Here is a 23479-nt window from a genome sequence, read left to right as displayed (position 1 = left end):
AGCTCTTGAAGTAGCTAAAAAGGAATCCAGCGTTGCTTCATCCACATTTGTTCCCCATTACTTTTTAATGTCACAAAAGCTGACGACATGCTTAAAACATTATGTGTGTCCTGTCTCAGCGGGATCCCATTTCCACCTGTATGGAATAAGGAAGTTACGTATTTGCATAAAAAATGGACACTTAGCAGAATGAGCTAAAGGTAGGAAACTGTATGCTACTGACATGGCTGCACGGTGTAAAATTAAGCTTAGGTTGCTTGGACAACGTTACTCTATTCACTTTATTTTAACCTTGCCTGACTTTAGGCTTCTCCTGCGTGCAAGCTCGCATCGACATCGTCATTCTTTGTGACCAGTTTTGTTGATGGGGGGCTTTTTGAGACGTTTACTAGAGATATAAAGAACATTACTACTGGGGCATTAATCACATGTCAAATATTTATTTGCACCTTTTCAGCTCTATGAGAGAAAATTGACATCTGCACTTTCAGTTAAAAATGCTGGTTTAGATTATCTGAGCTCTGAATTATAGTAATGTGCCGCTTTTTCTTTTTCACAGCAGAAATGGCATCGTACCGGTGAAGGAAGTATTTGGCTAGACAACTCACTATCAAAAAACATAGCGACATTAGTAACATGGTTTATTTTGATGTCATTATTCCCATCACTGGTTTTTGGATGCACCAAAATGCTGACAAACAGGCTGTTTTTACAAATATAAACTGTGACACAAATGGGATTTTGCTGTAAATGAACTGAGATAAAATCTCGTTGATAACTAAATAATTAAAATTAAATGTCTCAGAATTATGATTGCTTTTTGGGATTCTAACGTTTTCTTAAATAATTCTTGTATTTGAATTTAAATGTCACAGAGAAGCCAGAATTGGTCTTTCATGAGCTCAGTGGGCTGCTGATGGTTTTACAGGAACGGACTCATCTTCTGAGCAAAGCCAGACTATCCGTCTTCATAAACTGTATCTGGAGTCATGTTTATTTTGAAGTCTGCTTCAGTACAAATGGCTCTGGTTGGAGGCACTCAACAATCTGGCTTTAATCTCTGCATGAACAAGAAACTGATCTTTGGCGGTCGGTCGTTTGAATGTATTAGAAACTGTAAACAGTGTTTTGTGTGCACATTTCCGTAAAACTGTTTTCAGAACAGCTTTGCAAAGTAGCTTTACCAATTTAGATTTGAATCACCTGACCCAGGAATCATCTAATTATCTTAGAGGTGCTGTAATATGCTCCATTCAGTGGTTTGACCTCCTCTGGGGCTTTTCAGTTCAATGCAGTGCCATCATTTTTGCAGGAATTTATTTTCTCTTCTAATAATATCATTCAGGTTTTTTCACTGAGGTCTATAATCCATCTGACTGTCTGGCTGCTACCAAGACTTGAAAACTCATCCTGGGAGCATCATTTAGACGCTTGCTGTACAGCGTTGTAAGAATTTGCCCTGCGCAGCAGATGATGTATTTAAGATCAACAGAGCTGAAACAGTTTGAAGGACTTGCAGATGTGTTGGAGCGACTTCAGGCGTGTTTGAGCTCCTGCTGTAAATGCTCAGTTTGTTTACAGGTGATCTTTCAAACAGGTTTTGGGTTTCTTTGAAGCTGTGCTCAAAACAGTTAGGCAACCAGTTTTGTGAGAGAAAAAAAACAAAACACAATTTTGACCATAATGTGTGAAAGACTTCATTTTTGGCGAGTGTGAAACGCTGAAAGATTTGTGTCCACCAAATTGTTTCATGGAAGCTGTGTCCCATCTCTGGGATTATAGAAAATTACTTGGAACATTTTATTCCACTGCTGCCAATCAGCAATCCCAGTAAATGTGCCAAATAAAAAAAACAGAAAACAGAAATCCACCATAAACACAAGCTCTGAATGAAGATACTGTAGCACTGTGAGGACTTCATAATCATTGTGTGATTTGGCTGCTACAGGATTACATCGCACCTTTAAAAGTGAGTGTTTGTGTAGTTGTATTAAAATGATTTCTCTCTTCCTCTTCTTCTCTTTCTTTCTCTCTCTAGCTGCCTCGGAGGGGAGAGTGAACGGCGGAGAGGATTTCTTTCAGAAGGTGAGTGTGCAGTCTCCACCTTGGTAACGTTTGCTTTGTCTTTGCGTTGAGCTCGAGCACCACTTCTCTCCTCGCCTCGCAAGGGAGCGTAGGTCAGGTGTTTCGTCCGGTCTCTTCTAATTACAAATCCAAACAAATAAAAACAATAGAACGTCGCTGACGTTAAATGGCCCCAGGACTCTGATGCCAAAACACAGCTGACACAACACTCAGGGCCATTCTCACTTACATAATGTGCCGTGACGTACGAGATTATCTAGAGTTTAGTGCAGTGTTAAAAATGGGCCCAGCGGTGAGTCTTTTTACGGACTGTTGTAATAAAAGTTAATGAAGGCACTACATGAAGAATAGCGCAAGGAGGGTTCTCCTTGATTTTATAAAGTCTTGAGGCGTTTTTTTTCCACCCCCAAGTTCTTCATATTCTTTCTGATATGTCAGTCTAGTGTGAATCTGCGTGGTTTTTATATAAAAGTATTTTTCCCATCGCGCTGATCATGTTCATGCATGTACGTTTGAAACAGATTAACAATAAAAATGTTAACACCAAAGTCTCATCTCTACCACAGGCTCTGTTACTGTAGCTGTCCTGATTGAAAGTCTTAGGTAAATGTTGAACAATCTCCCCATCACACATGGCAACTATTAGATGAACTCTTCTGTCATTTTTGGAAAAATCCAAACATCAACATCGTGTTGTGTTTTATTACTCAGTTTTACTAGTTATTTTCTTCTCTTTGAAACATCGCTTGTAGACTGTTATTTGCCTAAAACAAGCTTCAGACTGTATTAAACACCCTCAGAAAGCTACTGGTTGTAAGGAAAGAAACGGAGAACAGCGTTCCTCCTTTCTCTGTTTTCCGCTTTTGGTTTTGGAATTTGGGAAGCTGAGTTTAATGTCAAAAAGCGGCTATTTCATTTTTCCTGCCGCAGTTTTCTTATCCTAAGTAATTAAAGCCAGGCGCCTTTTCACTCCTCCCTTTCTCCTTCGCTGAAATTTGGAGGATGCACCGTATTGTAGCTTTGTGTATATAATATATCTGTGATTCTGTGACTTAAAGTTTGCTTAAAGAAATAGTCCTAATTACACGTTAAATCAGATAACAGAATTTAGCTTGCCGATGTTTGACTTGGCAAGAAGCAGTGAAGCAGGAGACCCGGCGTTATGCCTTTCCAGGAGTATTTCCATTTCCATAACTCCTGATTCCCCATATATGCCCAGTAAAAGTCAGAAAAATAAACATCAAGTGTGGAGTGTGGAGCAGTATTGTTGAGAGAAAATGGATGAGCTGCAATACCTTGAAGTTGATGAAAATGGAAACTCTTAGTTGGACTGCTTCCTGCCTGTCCCATACCGCACATATTAAGTGCAACTAATAAACTGGTTCTCTAGCTTCCTCGTGAGAGCATATGCTCAGCTTTATTTATTTACTTATTGTTTTGACACACACTCTTCTTGCTTGTGCTTTGGGGTTGAGATCTGCTGTACAGACGCAGCACAAAACGGCCCGCCCATGAGCCCACTACCTCGGTTGATCAGAGCCTCTTACTCACCGTCTCCTGGACTTCCCTAAGTCTAGTTTGGTCCGCCCTGTTCACAGAGTCAGTGAAAAAGTAACAATGATGGCAGCAGACCACAAGTTGGACCACTTTGGGATTGGCCCCGTCGAAGTTCTCACAGCTCATACGAGGGAATATCCGTTTGGTTTTGGCCCTCAAACGCTCCCTCTTGCTTTCATGTCGCTTTGTCTTTGCGCTCCGTTATACCACAGATGTCTCACTGCTATCAGTCTGGTGCAGTGAGAGTTTCTCTCTGCAAATTAGGTTCATGATTGTTTAATAGAAAACATGTGTCGGTAGGCAGTTTAAGGGGCTGTTGTGCTGGAAAAGTTTCCCATTGTGATCTGTTGGGAGTTTGCATTCATGGCCAAGACCAGAAAGCTTTTTGGACAGCAGTGCACAGGGTGAGCCGTGAGGCAAAAGAGAGACTTGAGAAGCTAAGCTGAAGCTGGTGAAGATGATAACTGTTCACCACAGAAAGTCTCCGAGTAGATTTTGAGCTGAGAGGCAACTTTGAACTTGTAGCCAGTTCATCTGGGATCGCCCGTTCCGTCTCTCCTTCCCAGAGAGTGTGGTTCTTTAAATAATGCCAGGCCTAACAGTGCCAGCACGCTTAGATCTGAAGCCAAACGTCATTTATTTTGTTTAGTTTTTTTTTCTTCACCAAAGCAGTTTGTATTTCTTTGCTCTGACATCGAAAAAAAATACCAAAAATTACCACAGACCAGATTGAGTGATCGTCCTGCAGGAAATTATGAGAGGCTGACATAAGTAGGTCAGACAGCTTTGCAGCCCAATCCACACTTACATGGATATTTATGCAAAACACACATTTTCTGTGCTTGTGGCCCACATACTGCATGTGTACTGGAGAAGTGAAGACATATAGACCCACTTTTCTCAGGTATGCTCTTCCCTTCTGTACGAAAATCTTCATCCGCCCTTTTTAATGGCTTTTTCCCTGCTGTCTTGATTTTTCCTAACTGTTTCCATTAAATTTCAAATAGAAACTAAACATCTTAATTACTGAGGAGAAAAGGTAAAAAAATGAGTTACGACTGTTTTAGTGGAAACTTAATCTTAGAAGTCGGTTTCCAGTCAAAAACTCAACTCTCCTTCTGAAGTCAGAGTTCCCGAATGTCAGAATATCGCTGCTTGCAGTAACAAATATCCGTTTATTTGGACCATGGATTCAGGCTGTATGTCAGTAATATATGCATTGATGCTTGTTTGATACTGCAAAGGAAAATGTTTAAGTAAGATTGTAACATTCACAGTCAGTGAGATACCAACTTTAACTAGTTCTTATTAACATTTGAAGTATTTATTTATGACATGTCATGTCATTATCACAACAGTGATCAACAGAATTACATGTCACATATACTAATATACATATAGTTTATATTTTACTGTGTGAATTTTTTTCCAATTCTATAAACAAAAAATATATATATTTTTTTGCTTTTTCCCTCAAGTAGATCCTAAATTAAGGAGATATCGCCACACTAAATATAACACATATAATTGATATAGATTTAAGTAGTTAGTTGCTAGATTGTGTATCATTGTCTATATGTGACTAAAGATAGCCATGTTAAATAAACAGGTATGTGTAGAGATGACCTCCAGGTTGTTTTAGACATATGTTTTCCCTGTCCCATCTTTTCATGAATGAGCTGTTCTCTACCAGTCTTTTGGTGTCAGATGTTTCGAGCAGCAAAGCACTAAGCTGCGAATGTCCAGACTAACTGGACAGCGCAATCAGTGGCGATTCTTCACTGGAGGAGAGGAGCGGGATGGCAGCGGCCAGGTCGGTCGCCCAGAGCACCAAACAGGTTTTGACCGCTGCTGTTAAAGACACAGAGACCCAATTTCATGGCGCTAAATTACAAGTCACATTTGATATGTACAATATTTTTATAGCAGCCGAATGTATCATAATTTCTTGATTGTGCTATAGAATGGCTGGAAAAAACATAAACTGCCCCACCTGGTGGCCAAGCAGTGCTTTTTGATTTGAGTCCCACAGATTGTGTTGACACTATTTTTCAGCGGGGGTTTTTTGTTTTATTTTTTTAAGAAGAAAAGCAAAGAAATATTACTTTGGCGGCTTAAATAATTAGGTTCCCTCTGGTTGAGGATGTATATATTTGATCAAATGTTCAGCTGGGGTGTTTGCAAATCTTCCCTCCTTGTAATTTGTGTTGCCTTTTCATAATTATGTAAACATTACTAGCCAAGAGGGGTAACAAGGCGATAGCTGCGAGTTAGCACTTGGATTCTCAACACGGCTGTTGAGTCTCGAGGGGATGGTTGAGTCAGCTCTGTCCGCCTCGAGCTCTGCTGTCTTTAGCCTCTTAACTCTGCTTTTCGCCCGACTAAAGCCCTCTCCCCGTCTCGCTCCACGATCACACATTCCAGCTGAACTAACAGCTGCACCGTTGCAGAAAACAACGCTGCCATGCCGATTTGCTGCTGTGACAACCCAGTCACATGGATGGACTACATGTGCTGTCTTTTTAGAGATTTCCTTCGTTTGTGATGCAACACATGGCTCTAGACTTCTTCGCAGCTGAAAACCTCAACTACCCAATCAGTTTTGTTAATCGGATGGCATGAAAACCTATCGCAGCAACGTCTGTATTTGTTCAGGTTAGGAAAAAGGGTGGAGTGGCAGGAAAAATAGAAGTCTGGAATAGTAAATGTATAGGTTTCTTAATTTGTTCAAATACCTTTAACCATTTCAAGGCCCTTCGTGAAAACAAACGCCATGCAGCCCTTTAAAATGGTGTGTGGTCTGTCAGAAATCAGTCCCATCTGCTGAGCGCTGCCAAAAACAGCAAAGCTGGACAGGAAGCGGGTTTCTCCGAACAAAGCCCTTTTTACAGAAAACGTTGACGACTCAAGGGCTTGAAGATGCGAGCGAAGGGCCGTGATGTCATCTTTATGATAAATCTTATTTTTAATGCAGTTTACGTTAGTTAAAAAAAAAGAGCAAATATGAATTTTAATGTTACACTTTTCAGTTACAATTTTATCTAAAACTCAAAACGGAATTTGTCATGGTTTTATATTTAGTTCATCCTTGCCTCCATAATTACAGCAACCTCTGAGAACTGGCTGCAGTATTATTTTTGTTAAATTGCAGTGTTCTAAATGAATGCCTCTGTGATAAATCCCAGACAGTGTCACAGGACTTGAAGCACAAGGGAAAAAAAGTGAAAATAGAAAAAAATAAACAAATAAAAAGAATGAACTGATGTGGATTGGTTTCCCTTTGTATCATTAAACACAAAATGCCATTTTTTGTTGTTGTTGTTTGTACCACATCCAGCTGTCCGCGCGAACATGTGACTTCAGTCAGCGCAGTTAGCGTCCCGCTCTGGGCTGAAGATGATTTATTGGGCTTCCTCACATGTACTAGACGACGGCTGGGTGGGTGTCCTGTAATAGATCAGAATTACGGCCTCAGGATAACATGAAGTACCCAGTTAGGGAAAAAAAAAACTCATCAGGTTAAAGTTTCGGGCCTGTATTTTACTGCATGTGAAGTCATTGATTTTATTGCAGAAATAAAACCAAAAAGAAAACTCCACAGATAGAAGGGATGGTAACATTGTACGTCTTTTGCTAGTGGTGATTTGGAAGTCGACTGATCGATCGGTATTTTACCTGATTAGTCAACTGATTAGGGATCCATTTTAACCACCTCTGCTTTCGTTTGGAGATTTGAGCGAGGCAAGAACGAGAGCAAGACCGAAACAAGGAGAAGCAGTGTAGTTCTTACTGCGAATGTTGTTTCGGCATCTCATTTGAAAGCTCCCCTACAGCAGGCCTTTGACTGTTTCCAAAACACTGATGTGGTTCTCTATGAGGCAATGGCAGTGAAAGTGGGCACTAAAAGTTTTTATTGTCCACATCATAACAAGCTTCATCTGTTCAGCTTCATCTGAACAAATAAATTCTCATCTGTGAAAGTATCGATTGCTCAGCCAGAATATCCCTAGCCGTTGATATATTCAACATTTTCTCAAATTGAGACCACAAACTTCACTGCGTTTTGTTCAGATTCTGTGTGACGGACCAGCAGAAAGTGGTTCATGCTTTTCAAACGTTTTTACAAAGTAAATCTGAAAAGAGTGCAAAGCATTTGTTTTCATCTTTGTTTAGGCTGATGCCCCTAAATGAAATCCAATTCAACCAATTGCCTTTAAAAATAAGTGTAATAGTACACAGTCTTTAGACTTAGACTTAGACTTAGACTTGACTTTATTGATCCCTTGGGAAGACTCCCTCAGGAAATTATAGTTACCAGCAGCTCACAGGCAAAAATGTGGCACACAGTAAGCATACGCAAAAGAATACAAAAAAATACAAATTAAATACAAGGTACACAGTAAATATAATAAGAATATAAATACAAAACAAAGAATATAAATACAACACAAAAGGAAATTATAGCAATTTGGTGGATAGATTGACCAGTGATATGGTATTGCACTGTATGGTTAGGCCTGATAAACATGGAGTTCACATTTGTAGAAAAAAAATGAATGTGACGTAAACGCACGAGAAATAGAAATGTTATCTGAAGGCTTGAGAGCTGCTCAAGTTGAGCATTTTCATGTGCTGAAGGGCTCAGTCAAAGTCAGGATCTGGAAAAACAAAACAAGAATGTCTCACATTATTAAAGGCATTTGTTGTGCTGATGTGTTGCGCAAGAAATTTATTGACTTGCATTAATTTGCTTCAATGTGTTTCAGATGAATGTTGTGTTTCAAATCAGAACCGATGCGCACTTGCTTTGGTTTTGCAACCTCTAAAAACGGCAATTTTTACTGAGTTTGTTTGAAAGATCAAATATTACCTAAGGGTTTTTGTCGAGCTGATGATCTAGCCTGTCCATTTTTATATGTGATTATAGGGCTGGGATGTAGGAAACCAGTGAGGCTTGAAAGGGCTTCCAGTCAACCATCACAGACTCAGAGCGTAAAGCTGCAGAATGAAGAAAGGCATGTGTTGCACTTTTTCAGAGCTCACTCTCCGTTTCTCAGGTGGGCGCGGGTGGCACTGGACAAGCTGTCAAACTTTATTTCAAAGGATCCCAAACAGACCGTGCTGCTTCCAAAGGACCATGTGGAGAATTTAAACACATACCTTTTTGTGTATTTGGCACCAGCTGCAAGCTACAAGACGTTATCTTGGCACTGAAATTAATAAACAAGAGAAAAGTTGTCTCATTTTGGATTTTCTGTCCATGTTAATCAGCTTGAACATCTGCAGGGAGCGCTAATGGGGCTCAATACACACTCACGTCCATCTGACTTGCACTGTTTATCTTATGGCTCAATGCAGTTGTCCACTGAGATATATTAAGTGGCGGCTGGCGGTGTTGTAATGGCTTGAGACGGTCCTCCAGTGCTTCGTCACGTGGCCGTGACTTCGAGAACTTTGACAAATTCATATCTTCTCCACCGTGAAAGAACAAACCCCTGGAAAGTATGAAAATAAACAAAAGACTGCAGGACGTTTGTGAAAACAGGGATGGAACGTCTTGAGGAGGACAAATCCATCAGGACACAGCGATCATTCCTTTCCTTTTTTTTTCTGCTGGTGTTATTCTGTTGTTTTTTTTCCCCTCTCCACTTAGATTAACCCCTTCTTAGGACGAGCTTCTTCCTAAGAGCGCTGTTTATGGATTGCAGCTGTTAATCCAGTCGAGGTGAACTTCTTATTGCTCAAAAAGACAAGCAGGAGTTTATTAAGAAACCCAAGTGCCTCCCGAACACCTTCTTACTCATTTTTATTCCTTCTTCCTGCTGTTTGTTTTTTTTTAAACCACTCTAGCATATGCTCTTGGTTAGATTTGTCAAAGGGTTCTTCTCATAAAGATGTCTTTCCTTTTTTCTTTCTTCCTTTTTTTTTAGTTCCAAACCTGAAAGTCCTCTCTTGTTTTGATTTCCTTTTCACTTTCTGGTGGGATGAATTTGAACCGTGAGCAGAAATGTACGTCTGATTCAGCAAATAGGTTCAAAGTGAAACCCACTAATAGATGCTGTAGCTCCTCTGACTGTTTGGGTATTTTACTAGTTCTGTGTTCATCATCACTTTACTCCTTTAACAGTTAGACACAGTTTCCCTGCATCTTTCCAACGCACAGCGTCTGCTACTGTCATTGTCCGTATGATGAACTAATATCTTTCCATTTTCACTCTTTTCCAGATCATGGATGAAACCCAAACACAGATAGCCTGGCCTTCCAAACTGAAGATTGGAGCCAAGTCCAAAAAAGGTACAAAAAAGAAATTAAATAAATAAATGATGTGATGATTATTATTCCCTTTTGACGAGATAGTGACTTTGTTAGCAGTTGCAATAGTAGTAGGGATTCAAACAGTTCTCATCATGGCTGAAAATGTCCGCCTTGAAACTGGAGTGTATTGTTCATAAATGGAAATCAGGACAATGATCTGGTTTTTTTTTTTTGTTTTGTTTTGTTCCTGAAGTAGAACAGAGTGATTTATCCTTAAGCACTTCTTGTCACTGAGTCATCTACTACATGATCATACTACATTATAGTTAGTATCATAACTGCACCTGTTTACTTGGATGCAAGAAACATAATTCTTCATATCTACAAGTTTTCCAGAAAAAATTGCACCAATATGGTATTTTTTTTCCAATTCATTTGGAGATAACTCATACCTTTCATGAGTTTAAACTTATCATCAGAAATGTACCCTTCTGCTTTCTTCTAGGTCCATCACACACTTGTTCTCTCCCGTTCTTGTTATTGCTGTGGAACTGTGATTAAAGACCGTCTAAATCTTTGTTTTCGTCTCAGCCGTGGCTGAATTGATAATCTGACAGTTTAAAGAGCTTTTTCTGTTTCTGTCGCTACAAATTCAAAACAAATTGCTCCACTTAGTGTGCCGCTGGACGACGAGTTCAAGCAGCAGTTGCATTGTACAAGAAAGCTGCAAAAATACATGTTTCGTTAAAGCTTACATAGTTATTATCCTACTTGTGTGCCCTCTGATTTTATTTTTTATTGTGCAGTGAAATGCTTCCTTCCACGAGTGACATCCGACGCTCGTGGAAGGTAAAACTTTTGATATGACCGGTTCACCGACCGAGTGAAAGAAAGAAAAAAAAACCACAATTTTTTATTGTTGATCCCCTGATTATGACCTATCGTTCTGAAGTCATGTCAAAGACCAAAGCCATGTTAGTCTTTACTTGAATGTTGATTCTGCCATGCCTTTTCTGTTTGTGGATGTTTGTGTTTAACCTGCTGAGCTCATAAAATGTGCTCGTAAAATGTGGCCAGTATGAATATGTTTACGTGCAGATTAGTGTCTGAAGTTGAGCATCTTGTTACCTTACATATTTGCCACATTCACAGTTATTTACACTAATGGTGAGTGGTTAGGAGTTAGGAAACACATTGGCTGCTTGGTGATTATCATTTAATGACAACCTGTGGTAATAATTTCCACAGTTTCAATGTTCTTACACAAACAAAATCTATGGCATTATTCAATCGCTTTTAATTAAAGCAAAAACAATTTCTGCTCCTACATTGATTACTAAAGCTGAAATGAGAAAATTTGGTTTACCACAACCTTTTCTCTGCCATTTTACTAACAGGATTTTAAAACATGAGAGCCATTTGACAGAAAGTCTTAGCTGCTAAGAAATCCTAACGTTTTACAACCTGGTTTCATATAGATTTGTAACTAGATAACTAATGATGAAAGAGGAATATTATTTCATGTGGTTGTTGTTTTTTAATGCTCCCATTTTCATGCTGATTATGTCATCGATTGAAAACAAATACAGCATATAACAGTCAGGAGCTAGTCTAATGGAAAGGACATTTTGCCGTAATCAGTGTCCAAAAACAGGCTTTCAATTAAAATTCACTAGGGACATTGAATTTCAAAAATGTTACATCTAGTCATGTTTTGTTTCAATTTTTTAACATTTATTTAAGAGTTTATTTTAACAGTCAGTGTTCTCTCAGACAAAGTTATTAGAATCAGATGGATGAGAGAAAGGTATTTCTACGTTGCACTTGCATTCTTTGGTAAAGAGCTAATTGAGCCATTTGCACAGATGAAAGCTTACATGTTTTCCATTCCTCGCAAGCCAATAACTTAATCTACACACAGGACTTTTTCTTTTCTTTTTTTTTTTCCTTTTCTTTTTCCTGCGGAGGCGGAGGTGTGGGAGTCGTAGCTCTTGTGTTTATTGGTAAAGTTGCTCCAGCATTCTGTTACCAATAAAAGATTTGCATGGTTATTTAAAGCTCTTCCGGGAGGGAGGGACTGCGGAGGAAGAAAAGGGGGTTGGAGGAATAGGTGTAGCTGTGGCCGCTTTGTTTCCCCCAGGAGAATTGCCAGCGCTAGTCTTCGAACCAGATGTGCGATCCACTGACGTCATGTAACTTCCTCAGTTAGTCGGCTCACACAAATGTTGAAGGGATTATAGGGGGATTGTTTAAAATTTTTTCTTCTCTGATACATAATCAACTTTAAGTCCTGGCAGTTCGTACGTACGTGACCCTTCATTCACGGTAAGGCTCCCTTCATTCACAAAAACCTGCTTCCTACATTGACTGGGAGAAGTTACATGTGGGCGAAGTGACAATACTTTCTATTATGTCCCAGGATTTTTATTTGTCCATTTTTCTGGCTGTGTTGTTGAAAGTTGACTTTTAGCAAAATGCATTATTTAGATGTCAGAATGGTCTAAACAAGTTTCTCTGTTGAAAGGCACACTCAATCAGAAGAGAGACATTAATACTTTTACTCAAGACTGGCTGCAAAGACAAGAACAAAGTTCTTGCTAGCAAAGATCATACGTCAGAAAAACAAAACTAAACTAAAAACCTGTTAAAGAGAACTATTTTCTCTGTCCTATGAAGTAAATATTGGCCTTAACTTTTTATCTTCTTGGTATTCTTGGAAATCTAACACAAGGGTCTCCTTGTAATCTGTTAGCTAAGACAGTAATAAAAGACTTCAAAATAATGTTTTGGATGTGCTGAAAGCTACAGGATTAGAGTCCTGAAAGTGACTTTAATCATTTGCATAATTAGAGTCGTAATGGCTTCTGGAGAACAAAGTATGACATCTTAGGAGAGACAGAAAGTAATTTGTGCAGCACATTTCAACGACAAGGCAGTTCAAAGTGCCTCACAAGATAAAAACATAACATGAAAAATGTAACATTCCATAAAGAAGAAGTTTAAAGAACCGTGAATTTAAGATCTACATACAAAGGTTATTTGTTGGCATTACTAATGACATAGCAGACAAAGACAGTTTTCTGCAAACCAATACAATACAGGCCTTTGGAATACTCAAAATGACACTTTTTACAGCTATATAAGTAATTATTATTTTGCAGCAATTTGTCCAAAACATACTTTACTGAAAGACAGCTGTCAAATCTATAAACCCTGCTAATTGGTACTTATAAAGAAAAAAGTAAGAATGTAATGCCGACACACTTCCTGTTCTGCGCAAATCTTTCATCTGGTTCAGTGTCTATTTCTTTGGGAGTGCTGTCATTCTTTGTGTGTTACAGTAATTCCCATGGTTTCATTTAAATATGTGTTTTAATTTTATTTTACAATGTTTCATACAAGTTATGTCTTTTCTTATAGGGGTATCTTTATTTTATTTTTTGGCTTTGTCTGAAGACAAAACCCTGTTGTCTGAAATGGATAATTAGACATCGTAATAAATTAGCACATGGGTTGCAAAGTGGATTCGCTTGTCAGATTAAATGTTTAATACCTTTAAGACACTAAACATTAAACTTTACGTTAAGCCCCACATTTTTGTGTTGAGATGCTTTTTATCGCTCTCACATTAAATGTTGTATTTTTATCACATGTAAGCATCAAATAATCATAATAAACATTAATAAAGGTTCATGTTATTACATTAATCTGGGTGTAATTAATCTATAGTTTCTATATATTGAGTTGTTGAACTGATCAACTTTTCACTAATATTCAGATTAATTGATCAGTGTTATTAAAACTGTCATGTAAAACTTTTACTACTTCTGCTATTAATTCCTTTTAGTACATTTTATTTTGAGAAACGTCATAAATACATAATAAATGTGCACATAACAACCATAATTAGTACATTACTATTGGCTGGTATTTTAAATGTTATGGACGCCACATTTAAAATTGCTTAAGGCGAAGATCTTTACCGCATTTGTTTCTCATCATGTCATAACAAATAAAACACAAACCTCAATTGCTCAGCCCGTAAAGGAGCAGACGACTCAGCCATTTCTCTGGTTCTGAAATGTGTTTTCAACTATTTTAATCTAAAGTCATGCTTTTCATAGCCCTGCTTATTTCCTTGCAATTCTGAGGCAGTGTTTCCTCTGCAATCTGGTATTAATGTACAGGATCCCACCTTAATTGATGGGAATTGTATGTTTGTAACCTTTCCGCATTCAGTCTAGCACTTTATCCCAAAAAAAAGAGCAGCCTCTCTACTTCATTTATCACCTGCAGGAAGTAATCTCTGCAACCTGCAGAAGTGTGATAAGTCCAGTCGGTAGCCTGAGGAGCTAGCTATCAGAGGAAGCACACTGCCAATGATTTAATACAGTGTGCACTCATGCCTGTCTTCACCATAAAAAAAAAACATTTTGACCAAATTGTTAACTCAATCTGATCATATTTAGATTCCAATTTTTCAGGTTCTATTCTTTGTTTTTATATGAAAATCATTTTAATAGCCCTTCCGCAACGCCAACTGGAACTTTCTCTGTTTCCGCAGATGTTTTTGAATGGAAATAGCCAAGCCAAACTCTCTTAATTCTCTTCATTTGTGTGGTATTTTCTAATGTAGCTGGAAAAAATCCTTCGGCTTTGCCAGTGGAGAATTCTGGGTCAAAAGGTTTCTCCTCTGTCAAGCAAAGCTGCTTGACAGAGCTGCTTGAAAAGGCTAACTGTCCTCGGCTGCGAGTCCGGCCCTTGTTGTTGTTTGTTTTCATAGCTGTCGTGTGAACCAAATTATGACTTAAGGTGTTCATTTTTTATTCCACAATCAATCACCGTAGAAGAGAGGAGGGGGAGAAAAAAGAAAAAAAAATTACCTAACACACTCCAGAAATGCGGGGGTGTTGTACATCACGACTGCAACACTCGTTTAGGCTGGCTAATGTTTGCCAGATGTGCTCTGCAGGTTAGTTGGCGGACACTTAGAGGAGCCAGACTCCCCCTAATGGTTAAAGTAAGTTTTGCGGGAGGAAATTGAGAGCTTTTGGTTGTTTACAGCAACAGCCAAATGATGGGAAAACTGCCTGGAATCAGCAGTGAGGCTGTGAAAAGCCTCCAATGGCTCTTTGTGTTCTTTCTTTTTTTCCCCTTTGTGCTTCTTTGTTCTTCTTAGGCTGTTTTATGATTATTTGTTTTATTCATATTCTTGATAAATGTGTGTGTTTTTTGCAGTTTTCTGACCCATCCAGGAGATTTTACCAGTCCTGCCCTCTTTGAGACTGACAACATGCAGCTGTGAAGCTAAAAAAAATAAATGTGATTTATTGAGTTTGGTGTGCAGCTCGTACTGTAAATCCGAGTCCTGGGGTGTTTTTGTCTACGTGGGGAGGGGTATTCCTGGATGAGGGGCTTTGGTGGGCTTCCTGCTACTCAGCACAGTTTAAGCATTGGCTAATGGGCTGTAAGGGTGCAGAGTAATTTGTCCTCTTTCTGTGGGTCTGTGTTTGTGTGCTTTTGCATTTGCAAATGGCCAATATGTAGAAATTGGCCAGTTTTGAGCCTTACCTGGGAATCGTTACATTCTCTCTTTTAGGGACTTTTTTTTTTTTTTTAGCAAAGGGCACACTGTTTGTTTCTTCTGAATAAGCTCTGTTTTCACACTCTTATGTTCAAAACATCTACAAGAGCAATTAGTTCGAATATCATCAGGTAATGTATTAAATAATTAAATAAAAACAAGTCAGATTTCATATAGATTAAATCCACATGGAGACATTTTTGTCTGTTCATTTTTATGATTATTGACTACAGCAAATAGAAGAACACAGAACTCAGTATAATAAGCGTGTTCATATACTGAACTCAGTACTCAGTATTTGGTTGCTCCTTTTGCATGGATTACAACTTTAATTCAGTGAAGCACAAGATGATTAGCCCATGCTAAGATGCTAAAGAAGACCAGGTTGCTTTAATTCTGGCCCCCATGTTGTTATCTGGTTGACAAGTATTTGCTGCTCATTATCTTTCAGATTCCATCAAGAGCTAGCCTTACTTTTAGCAATAAAGCAGAACAGTACGTTAATAAACAATGCATGACTCCTCAGGTTCACTTTGCCTGCTGTAAGGGAGCCTACTGTGGATGTGTTGCAATTATTCTGAAATTAGATATGTTGTGTAATATTGTTTCAAATTAAACAAGTAACCCAGTAGCCTCTCTTTTTGAACTTTTATCTTGGAACACTCAAGTGGCAAAAGTAAACCTGCATTGATTCACTTTGCACAAAGCAACTAATAAAACATGATTATGAATGCATGCTTGCAAATTTAGAAAATATTCCATGTTCTTTCAGCTACATCTATTCTGGTTGTAATTTTTTTTTCCTCCCCCTATTCCCTTCTAAGTGTTTGGTTGTGGAATAAAATATAGAATTCAAGCCATAATTGGGTTCTTATGACAGCTGTTGTAAATTGGTACATAAAATAAAATGCAAAAAAAAAAAAAAGATGGAAAAATAATTCTTAAGTTATCTTCCCAGGTTTTGAGACAAGAATGCGCAGAAAATCAAGATGTCACTCTGTTTTTGACACGCTTTACATGACAGGCAGTTTTTTTTTTGTTTTTTTGATCATACTCTAAAGAGCGACAAATGGCATAAATCCATTTCCACAGGGAGCCGTCTGACTGCTTGCAGACTTCATCGAGATTGCACATATCAAAACAGCAATTATTCTTGCAGAGCTTTTCTCCTAAGCTCACTAATTTGCTGATAAATGCAGCCATCTCTTTCTTTCCCCTTCTGCCGTTAGTCCTTATCGGCGCCGACACCTTCCCTCTAAATAGCAACGCTTTGTCTCTTTGTTTCAGATCCACACATCAAGGTGTGCGGGAAACGAGATAACGTGAGGGAAGCTAAATACAGAATCATGTCTGTCCTTGACACAAAGGTAAAGTTAAACTCTTATTCCCACTCCCTCTTTCTGTTTTTTGGCTCCAAATGTATTTCAATGCAGTGCAAATAACAGATTGCACTCTGACTCGTCTCCAGTCATGCACAATGCTCCTATATCTATGTTGTCATGGATTTAAGTGTTTGTATGTAGCTTCTTTGCCATAGCAACACAGACTTTTGCTTATCTGGAACACTGCACTTTAGTGCCTCCTAGAGGAAGAAATTTAGTTGTGCAGTTTTAGTTTTGTTTGCACCCCATTACATGTTTTTGTCACTAAATGGTTGTTTTAGTCCATTATATTTGACTCAAATATTTTATATTTGATTGATTTCTTAATCCTCCTCATGTTGCTCATTTTTCTGAATTAGTTTAATTTAGCAAAAACGGAAATTAAAATAAGATCTCTTTGGAGTAAAGTTTATTTTAGAGATGAATTAGGGGTGTTTCTGATAATCTGCATTAATGCTTTGTATATAAATACATACAATTTTGAAATGTAGCTCAAAGTTACTTCTCTACACTGTGCACCTCTGTGTTTCTGAACATTAGAGCAACAGGGTGACGCTGAAGATGGACGTTTCCCACACAGAGCACTCACATGTCATCGGCAAAGGCGGGAATAACATCAAGAGGGTGATGGAGGAGACGGGGTGCCATATCCATTTTCCTGACTCAAACAGGAACAACCAGGCAGAGAAAAGCAACCAGGTTTGAGACTTGTTCATTTTTCATCCCAGGAGCCAAAAATGTAATCCGATAGCACAGTCCAATCGTCGTCTTATAAAGATTGATTCTCCGGGCGTAGAGGGTCGTTAAGTCGATCTGTGAGTGTAGGCTTTTGTTTCCTATGCTAATTGTCATAAGATACCAGGCTGGATCATTTATTCAGTGTGTGTACAGTGTCCTGTGATTACTGGAACAAAGCCGAAGTCAAGCGTCACATTCACATCTTTTACCAGCTAGTCTCCAGTGCATCGTTGTGTAGCCCGCTGGAAAGTCCATCCATGATTTAAAAAGTTCAAGTTTGATCTCTGCAGCCCAATACAGTTTGAATGTTTGGCACAGTTAAAGCTTTCAGTGCTCTGACCTCATGTAGTGCTCAATCCCTTCCAGTTGTTCTCTGATGATGCAAGCATTGGCTGATTAGCGGCAAGACAACTCCCTTCAGGGCTCGGCCCCTTTAAGCACTTTCCTTTTCATTGTCTCTGACGCCAAACACTTTCAGATTCAGCTGAACCTTGCAGATATGTTCCCAATACTGAGAGCGACGGTGGTGTTGATAAGGAGATGTAGACTGGTTGATAAATCAATGATGTGTTTTTGTTTGTTTGTTTTGTAGCTCTGACAGAATCTCGTGGGACTTGGGCTGTTGTTGCACTTAACAACTAAATTAAGAAGACAATTGTTCTTTTTTGCTACATTTCAAAACTGATCATCAGGGTTTGATTATCAGTCATGCTAGAATGAATTCCAACCTATTTTTGTGGTTGAGTTGTGAATCACAGTGTTCAACATGTATATTTACCTGTTTCCTCTCCTTGACTTGTTGTTGAAAACTCAATTACCTGAGTTGTAGCCAATTATGCAACAGGAAAGAATTAGCTCAGTACAGATTGATGCACTGCATTTCTGGCATTATCAAGTTTTGATTGCTGCCAAAACTGGCTAACCCATTTTCATGTTTTTATTGTTAACAGGTGTCTATCGCAGGGCAGCCAGCAGGCGTGGAGGCAGCACGTGTAAAAATAAGGGTAAGCTGCTGGAGCTCCGCCAGTTTTGCCTAATGGGGATACTCCACCCTGAATTTTAAATGCCTCACACCCATGAAAGGTTATGCTCTTTATCCTCACGAAGCAAAGTTTTACTGTTTCTGTTGGGAGAAAAAGAGCAAGATATTGCCATGTTATTTTCCCAAAATGTGCCACTTATTCTTCTTAGCTTTTACTAAAATGCATTTGGATGAGATCATGTTAGTTATTTAATGTTACATTTATCATTTTGTTACATACTGACATTACTAAAATCCTTCTTTCACAGCCTCAATTAGGATAGACATGAACAAGTTAGAAATATAAACCAGACCTGACAGCACTGGAACTGATGAATTTTTGTTTCTGATCAATAGAAGTGTTCCAGCCATAGAGAAATATTGATCCGATTGAGTCGACCCAGAAACTGTCTGTAAGATTCAAAACAAGAAATGCTGGATAGTTTGGATAGTTTTTGGATCTATATCTATATAAATAACTTTTGTAAATCAATCTATCTATCGATCGATCTATCGATCTATCTATCTATCTATCTATCTATCTATCTATCTATCTGTCTGTCTGTCTGTCTGTCTGTCTGTCTGTCTGTCTGTCTGTCTGTCTATCTATCTATCTATCTATCTATTGAGTTTTATTTTTATAAAAGCTTTTTTTAAGAGTAATTTAGTAATGTAGAGATGCATCTCAGTTGTCCATTGGGTTACTTATGAAAATACTCATTTATCTTAAAATATATATTTCTTTTACTTTTGTTGAAATTAAGCGTATGACAAATATCTCAAATTACTGAAGTACATATTTACCTTGTCTGTAAATACGTAGCACTAAGCATGTTATAAAGAACTTTTTTATTTCATAAAAATACAAAATAATTTAAACAATAGTTTTATTTGCTTCAAAAGTCTATCAGCTAAGAATAAGGAAAAATAGCCTTAATTTCTTTCTTCTTTTTCTTTTTTTTTTACCAAATACTAAAGAAGAGAAGAGCTACAGTCTCAACTCAGCCTACCTCATTCTCTAACTCCTTCCTCTGATCAGTTGTAAAATAAAAGTTAGAGCCTTCTTCTTTTTGTTAAGTCCATCACCCGTCCGTTCCCTCGCCTTTTCCTCATCTTGAGTTGTGGCCAGAGGGCCACCGCTGCTGGTTTTCAGGGGGCTCTATTACCTCTCCTAACTCGCGCTGCGTTTCATCACTACATTTCTGTCTACGGCAAACATGGTCCTCCACTGCGATTTGACCAGAACCAACAGTGCTGAGTTTGCCTGTGAAAACAACAGAGTGAGTGAACGGTGCGCTGCAGAGTAAGTCACAGCAGGTCACCCTGAACGCTTCTGCACTCTTTTTACTTGCTGCATTCAAAGGCGTAAAATTTCATGGAAATCCAACCAGTTAGATTTTTTTTTTGTCTCAGCTTTTACCCATTCTGAAACAGTTTTGACACACTTCCAAACTGATTAAATCTACTTCCTATTTCGCTTATTTAATATACTTATTCTTTTACACTCAAAGTTGGGCTTTAAATGTTCTATTCTTTCTTTTATAAATGTACAGTGAGGGGAATTGCACACATAAAATGTGCAAAATGTGCAATTCCACCACTTAATGCTGAGCATGCTGCATTTTATCCCACCCCAGAATCTTACCAGATATTATATATCCAGAACAAAAAACAAAAAAAATCTGGTAATGTAAACTCTTCTGTTCGTTCCAGTGGAGAGGCTTGCTACTTAGTTTTTAGATTAACTAAAGATGTAAATGTGTTATTCTACATATAGTCCTGGCTGAGTCCTTTATATCTCGTCTAGGTCTGGAGTCCTACAAGCTTAAAATTACTCCTACCAAAAGTATTTTGGGACGTCCAATAAAAAAGCTTGTGAATTATGCAAAAATGTTAAAGGCATAAAATAAAACATACAGGTACTCTGTGTTTTAACTTATTTGAACACAAAAAAATTAAATATTCTTCAAACTAAATTTGTACTGTGTTAGTAATGGATGGAAAGGGTTAAGGTTAAGGAAGAAATTAATGTAGTTAGAAACAGAATTTTGTTTGACTTATTTTGTTTTATTCGTTAAATCCATAGAAATACCAATGAAAACATAAGCGGTACACATGGACAGAGACTTTCATATTATTTGTGTACAATACAGTGATTGATTGTGTTGCTCATTCCCCTGTGTTTCTTCTGCTTGTCAATCTCTGCTAAAACAAGTCTAGCTTTAAAGCAACAAACATAAAACACTTCCACGAGTAGACTCAAAATATATTAATTTTTAACAGAACTTCTCAGAAACTTTACACATTGTTTAAATGTGTACAATAATTATTTACTGCCATACAGTGAATAATTATGTCCTCAGCAATCATAATAATGTGGTGCTAGAATGTACTTGACCTTATTTTCTCCACTCCCTATTTGACCCAAATATCGTCAATGGATCCTTATTCTGTCTTAACAATACACGTGATGTCTGTTAAATTCTTAGACATAAAGCCAGTTTCCTAAAGCAGCTTTTGTAACAAGCCACTTGTTCATTCGAAGGTGGAGTGGACATGCAGGTGGTGAAAGCTTCGCCCAGTTGCTTCACCTCAAAGACGTTTTCATTTTTCTTCGTCTTTCCCCCGCGGTGTCAGTAGAAGTAAGGCCTTTAAAGAAGTACTCCTTGATTGAACACATGTGCAACTGTTTGCTCTGTAGGCTTTTGGAGGAGAAAAAAAAAAAAAAAAAAAGCTAAAGTCAGCTCCACAGTAAAAGTTGGTCTATTCTTCATTCAGCGCTTGACTCCTGCTGCTCACTGCTTGTCTTTTCTTGCTTAGCCTTCCATCCTGACCTAAATTTCTCGAGCCCTCAGAGAGGGAGCACTGAAACGTGATATAAATGTAAGGCCAGGCGCATATGGGAGTGATCAGGGATACATTTCTTTGGTCAGAGCAATTCATGTTGCTTGCCCTTCACTGACAGCCAAAACCATAGTGGCGCTTTGCCCAAAAAGTCAGTGTTTGGATAACTGTGTGTTCGTATTCATCAGCTAGTGTGTATTTCTATATCCCCTTCAGTTTGAATCCACATGGATGTAAGCCAGTGTAATTTCTCCAGCATGCATGCATATGCATGTGTATGCATGAGTGTAGCCTTCCTGTCAGCATCTATTCTACTTGAGGGATGTGTTTGATACATTGAACAAGAACTGACCTCTCATGGTTCCATGCACGGTTTTTTATTCATACATGTGTGAGAATGACCAGGCTAACGACTGCTGATGTTTGTTCGAATTGTAAATCTAATTTTGAGCAGCTCTGGAGCCATAATATTTAATGGACACAGGAGCTCTGCAGTTTCACTCATTGCAGTGTTTTGTCTGGATTGACCTGACAGTTGTATGTGAAGTTATGCCACCTTTGGCTAAAGGAATTGGCTGTTTTGTCTGAGCGTCAGCTGTCTTAAGTCTCTGACATGAACAGAAATCACCCTATCCCTGCTGTGTCACGTCATCTCCCATTGGTCTTTATAAGGCTGTTTGATGTGTTGTGGTGCAAGCTGCTTTACTACATCTATGTTAGTCTGTATTAGCAAAATTTGGCTTTGGTAACTTTCATAATCTACCAGCTACAAGTTCTTAGGTAACCATTAGATTAAAACAATGATAGTTTTTATCTGCTGGTTTGCTTTTTATCATTCCTGTCATCCCTTCGCCTTACAGGAGCTGCTTCCGCTCGTGCTGTCCTTCGAGCTTCCAGCCATCATGCAGTCAGACCCCAGCTCCCCCACTGTGCAGCACATCTCACAAACGTACAACCTCACAGTTTCCTTCAAGCCCCCAACGCGTCTCTACAGGGCCACCGGAGTCATTCGTGGTTCACAGAATAATGTTAACGCAGTAAAGGTGAGCGAAGTCTTGAGGTGCTGTTGAGTGCAAATGTTTTTTGGGAGTTTTTTTGGGGGGGTTTTAGTTACTATTTTTTAGTTCTGTTTTTTAAGGAATGTTTTATTTTGAAGAATCTTAACTTCATTTGATTATACAAATGATTAAAAATTGGAACAAACTGAATTACTAGTTACATGGCCATGTAGAAACAATGAATCAGCTCATAGGTTTTCCCAATATACTCAGGTTTTCATTGTATCATATGATCGTGCTTTCATTGTGGCTCTGAGAGTGTGTTTAAAGTTGTTATTCTGCCAAAGGTTAAGCCTCCACCTCAGTCTCTACAGGTTTTCTTCGAGTGTTGCACTGAATTCAGTGCCATCTGTCTTATCATCAGTTCTACCTGTGTGCAGTGTGAAGCTCACAACTAATGCAGATAACACAGCCTCCGACCTGAACCTTAGATCTTGGCAGCTCAGGAATTGTCATTGGTCTCTTTCCTAGTTGATGCTCTCCTTGCCCAGTCAGTCAGTGTAATTGGACTGATATGCTTTGTCAGATTTGTAGTTTTGCCTCTTTGTTTTTACCATGTTTAGTAAAATGTTCAGAGCTTGGAATATGGTTTTAAACCTAACTCTGCTTTAGATCTCTCCACAAAACACTTCTCAGTTATATTGTAGAATATTACAAAAAGAAACATGTGGTTGTCCTACCACTTTGTATCTGTGTGGTACTTAGTGTTGCTCTTTGACATATAATAAAAAATACTTTTACATTTGTTGTTGGAACTGTGTTAAAGGGGATATGGATACTTTTGAAATGCACTCTAAATGGGAAATAAAGACCCCTTTAAAGATTTTCAAATGGCTCATTGATCTAATGTATTTTAAAATTTTCCTTTCAGTAATTGGAAACAACCTTACTAACTAATCATTTGGCTGGGAACACATGTTGTTGTTCCAATCATTGTTTTCTGCAAATATCGTC

General features: G+C 38.4%; 1 protein-coding gene across 1 annotated transcript in view; it reads left to right on the top strand.

Annotated features, from left to right (window-relative positions):
- Positions 1-23479, top strand: part of LOC129360183 (protein bicaudal C homolog 1-like) — a 58011-nt gene that overhangs the window by 20990 nt on the left and 13542 nt on the right. The window contains 6 exon segments of the mRNA XM_055030313.1: positions 2039-2085; positions 9868-9937; positions 16770-16849; positions 17405-17563; positions 18553-18606; positions 22328-22527. Coding sequence (XP_054886288.1) covers positions 2039-2085; positions 9868-9937; positions 16770-16849; positions 17405-17563; positions 18553-18606; positions 22328-22527 — 610 coding nt within the window.

The sequence above is a fragment of the Poeciliopsis prolifica genome, unplaced genomic scaffold (genome assembly GCF_027474105.1).
Source record: "Poeciliopsis prolifica strain line A6 unplaced genomic scaffold, Auburn_PproV2 SCAFFOLD005, whole genome shotgun sequence".
In the NCBI taxonomy this organism is placed as follows: domain Eukaryota; kingdom Metazoa; phylum Chordata; class Actinopteri; order Cyprinodontiformes; family Poeciliidae; genus Poeciliopsis; species Poeciliopsis prolifica.
This window is presented reverse-complemented; position numbering and strand designations above follow the sequence as displayed.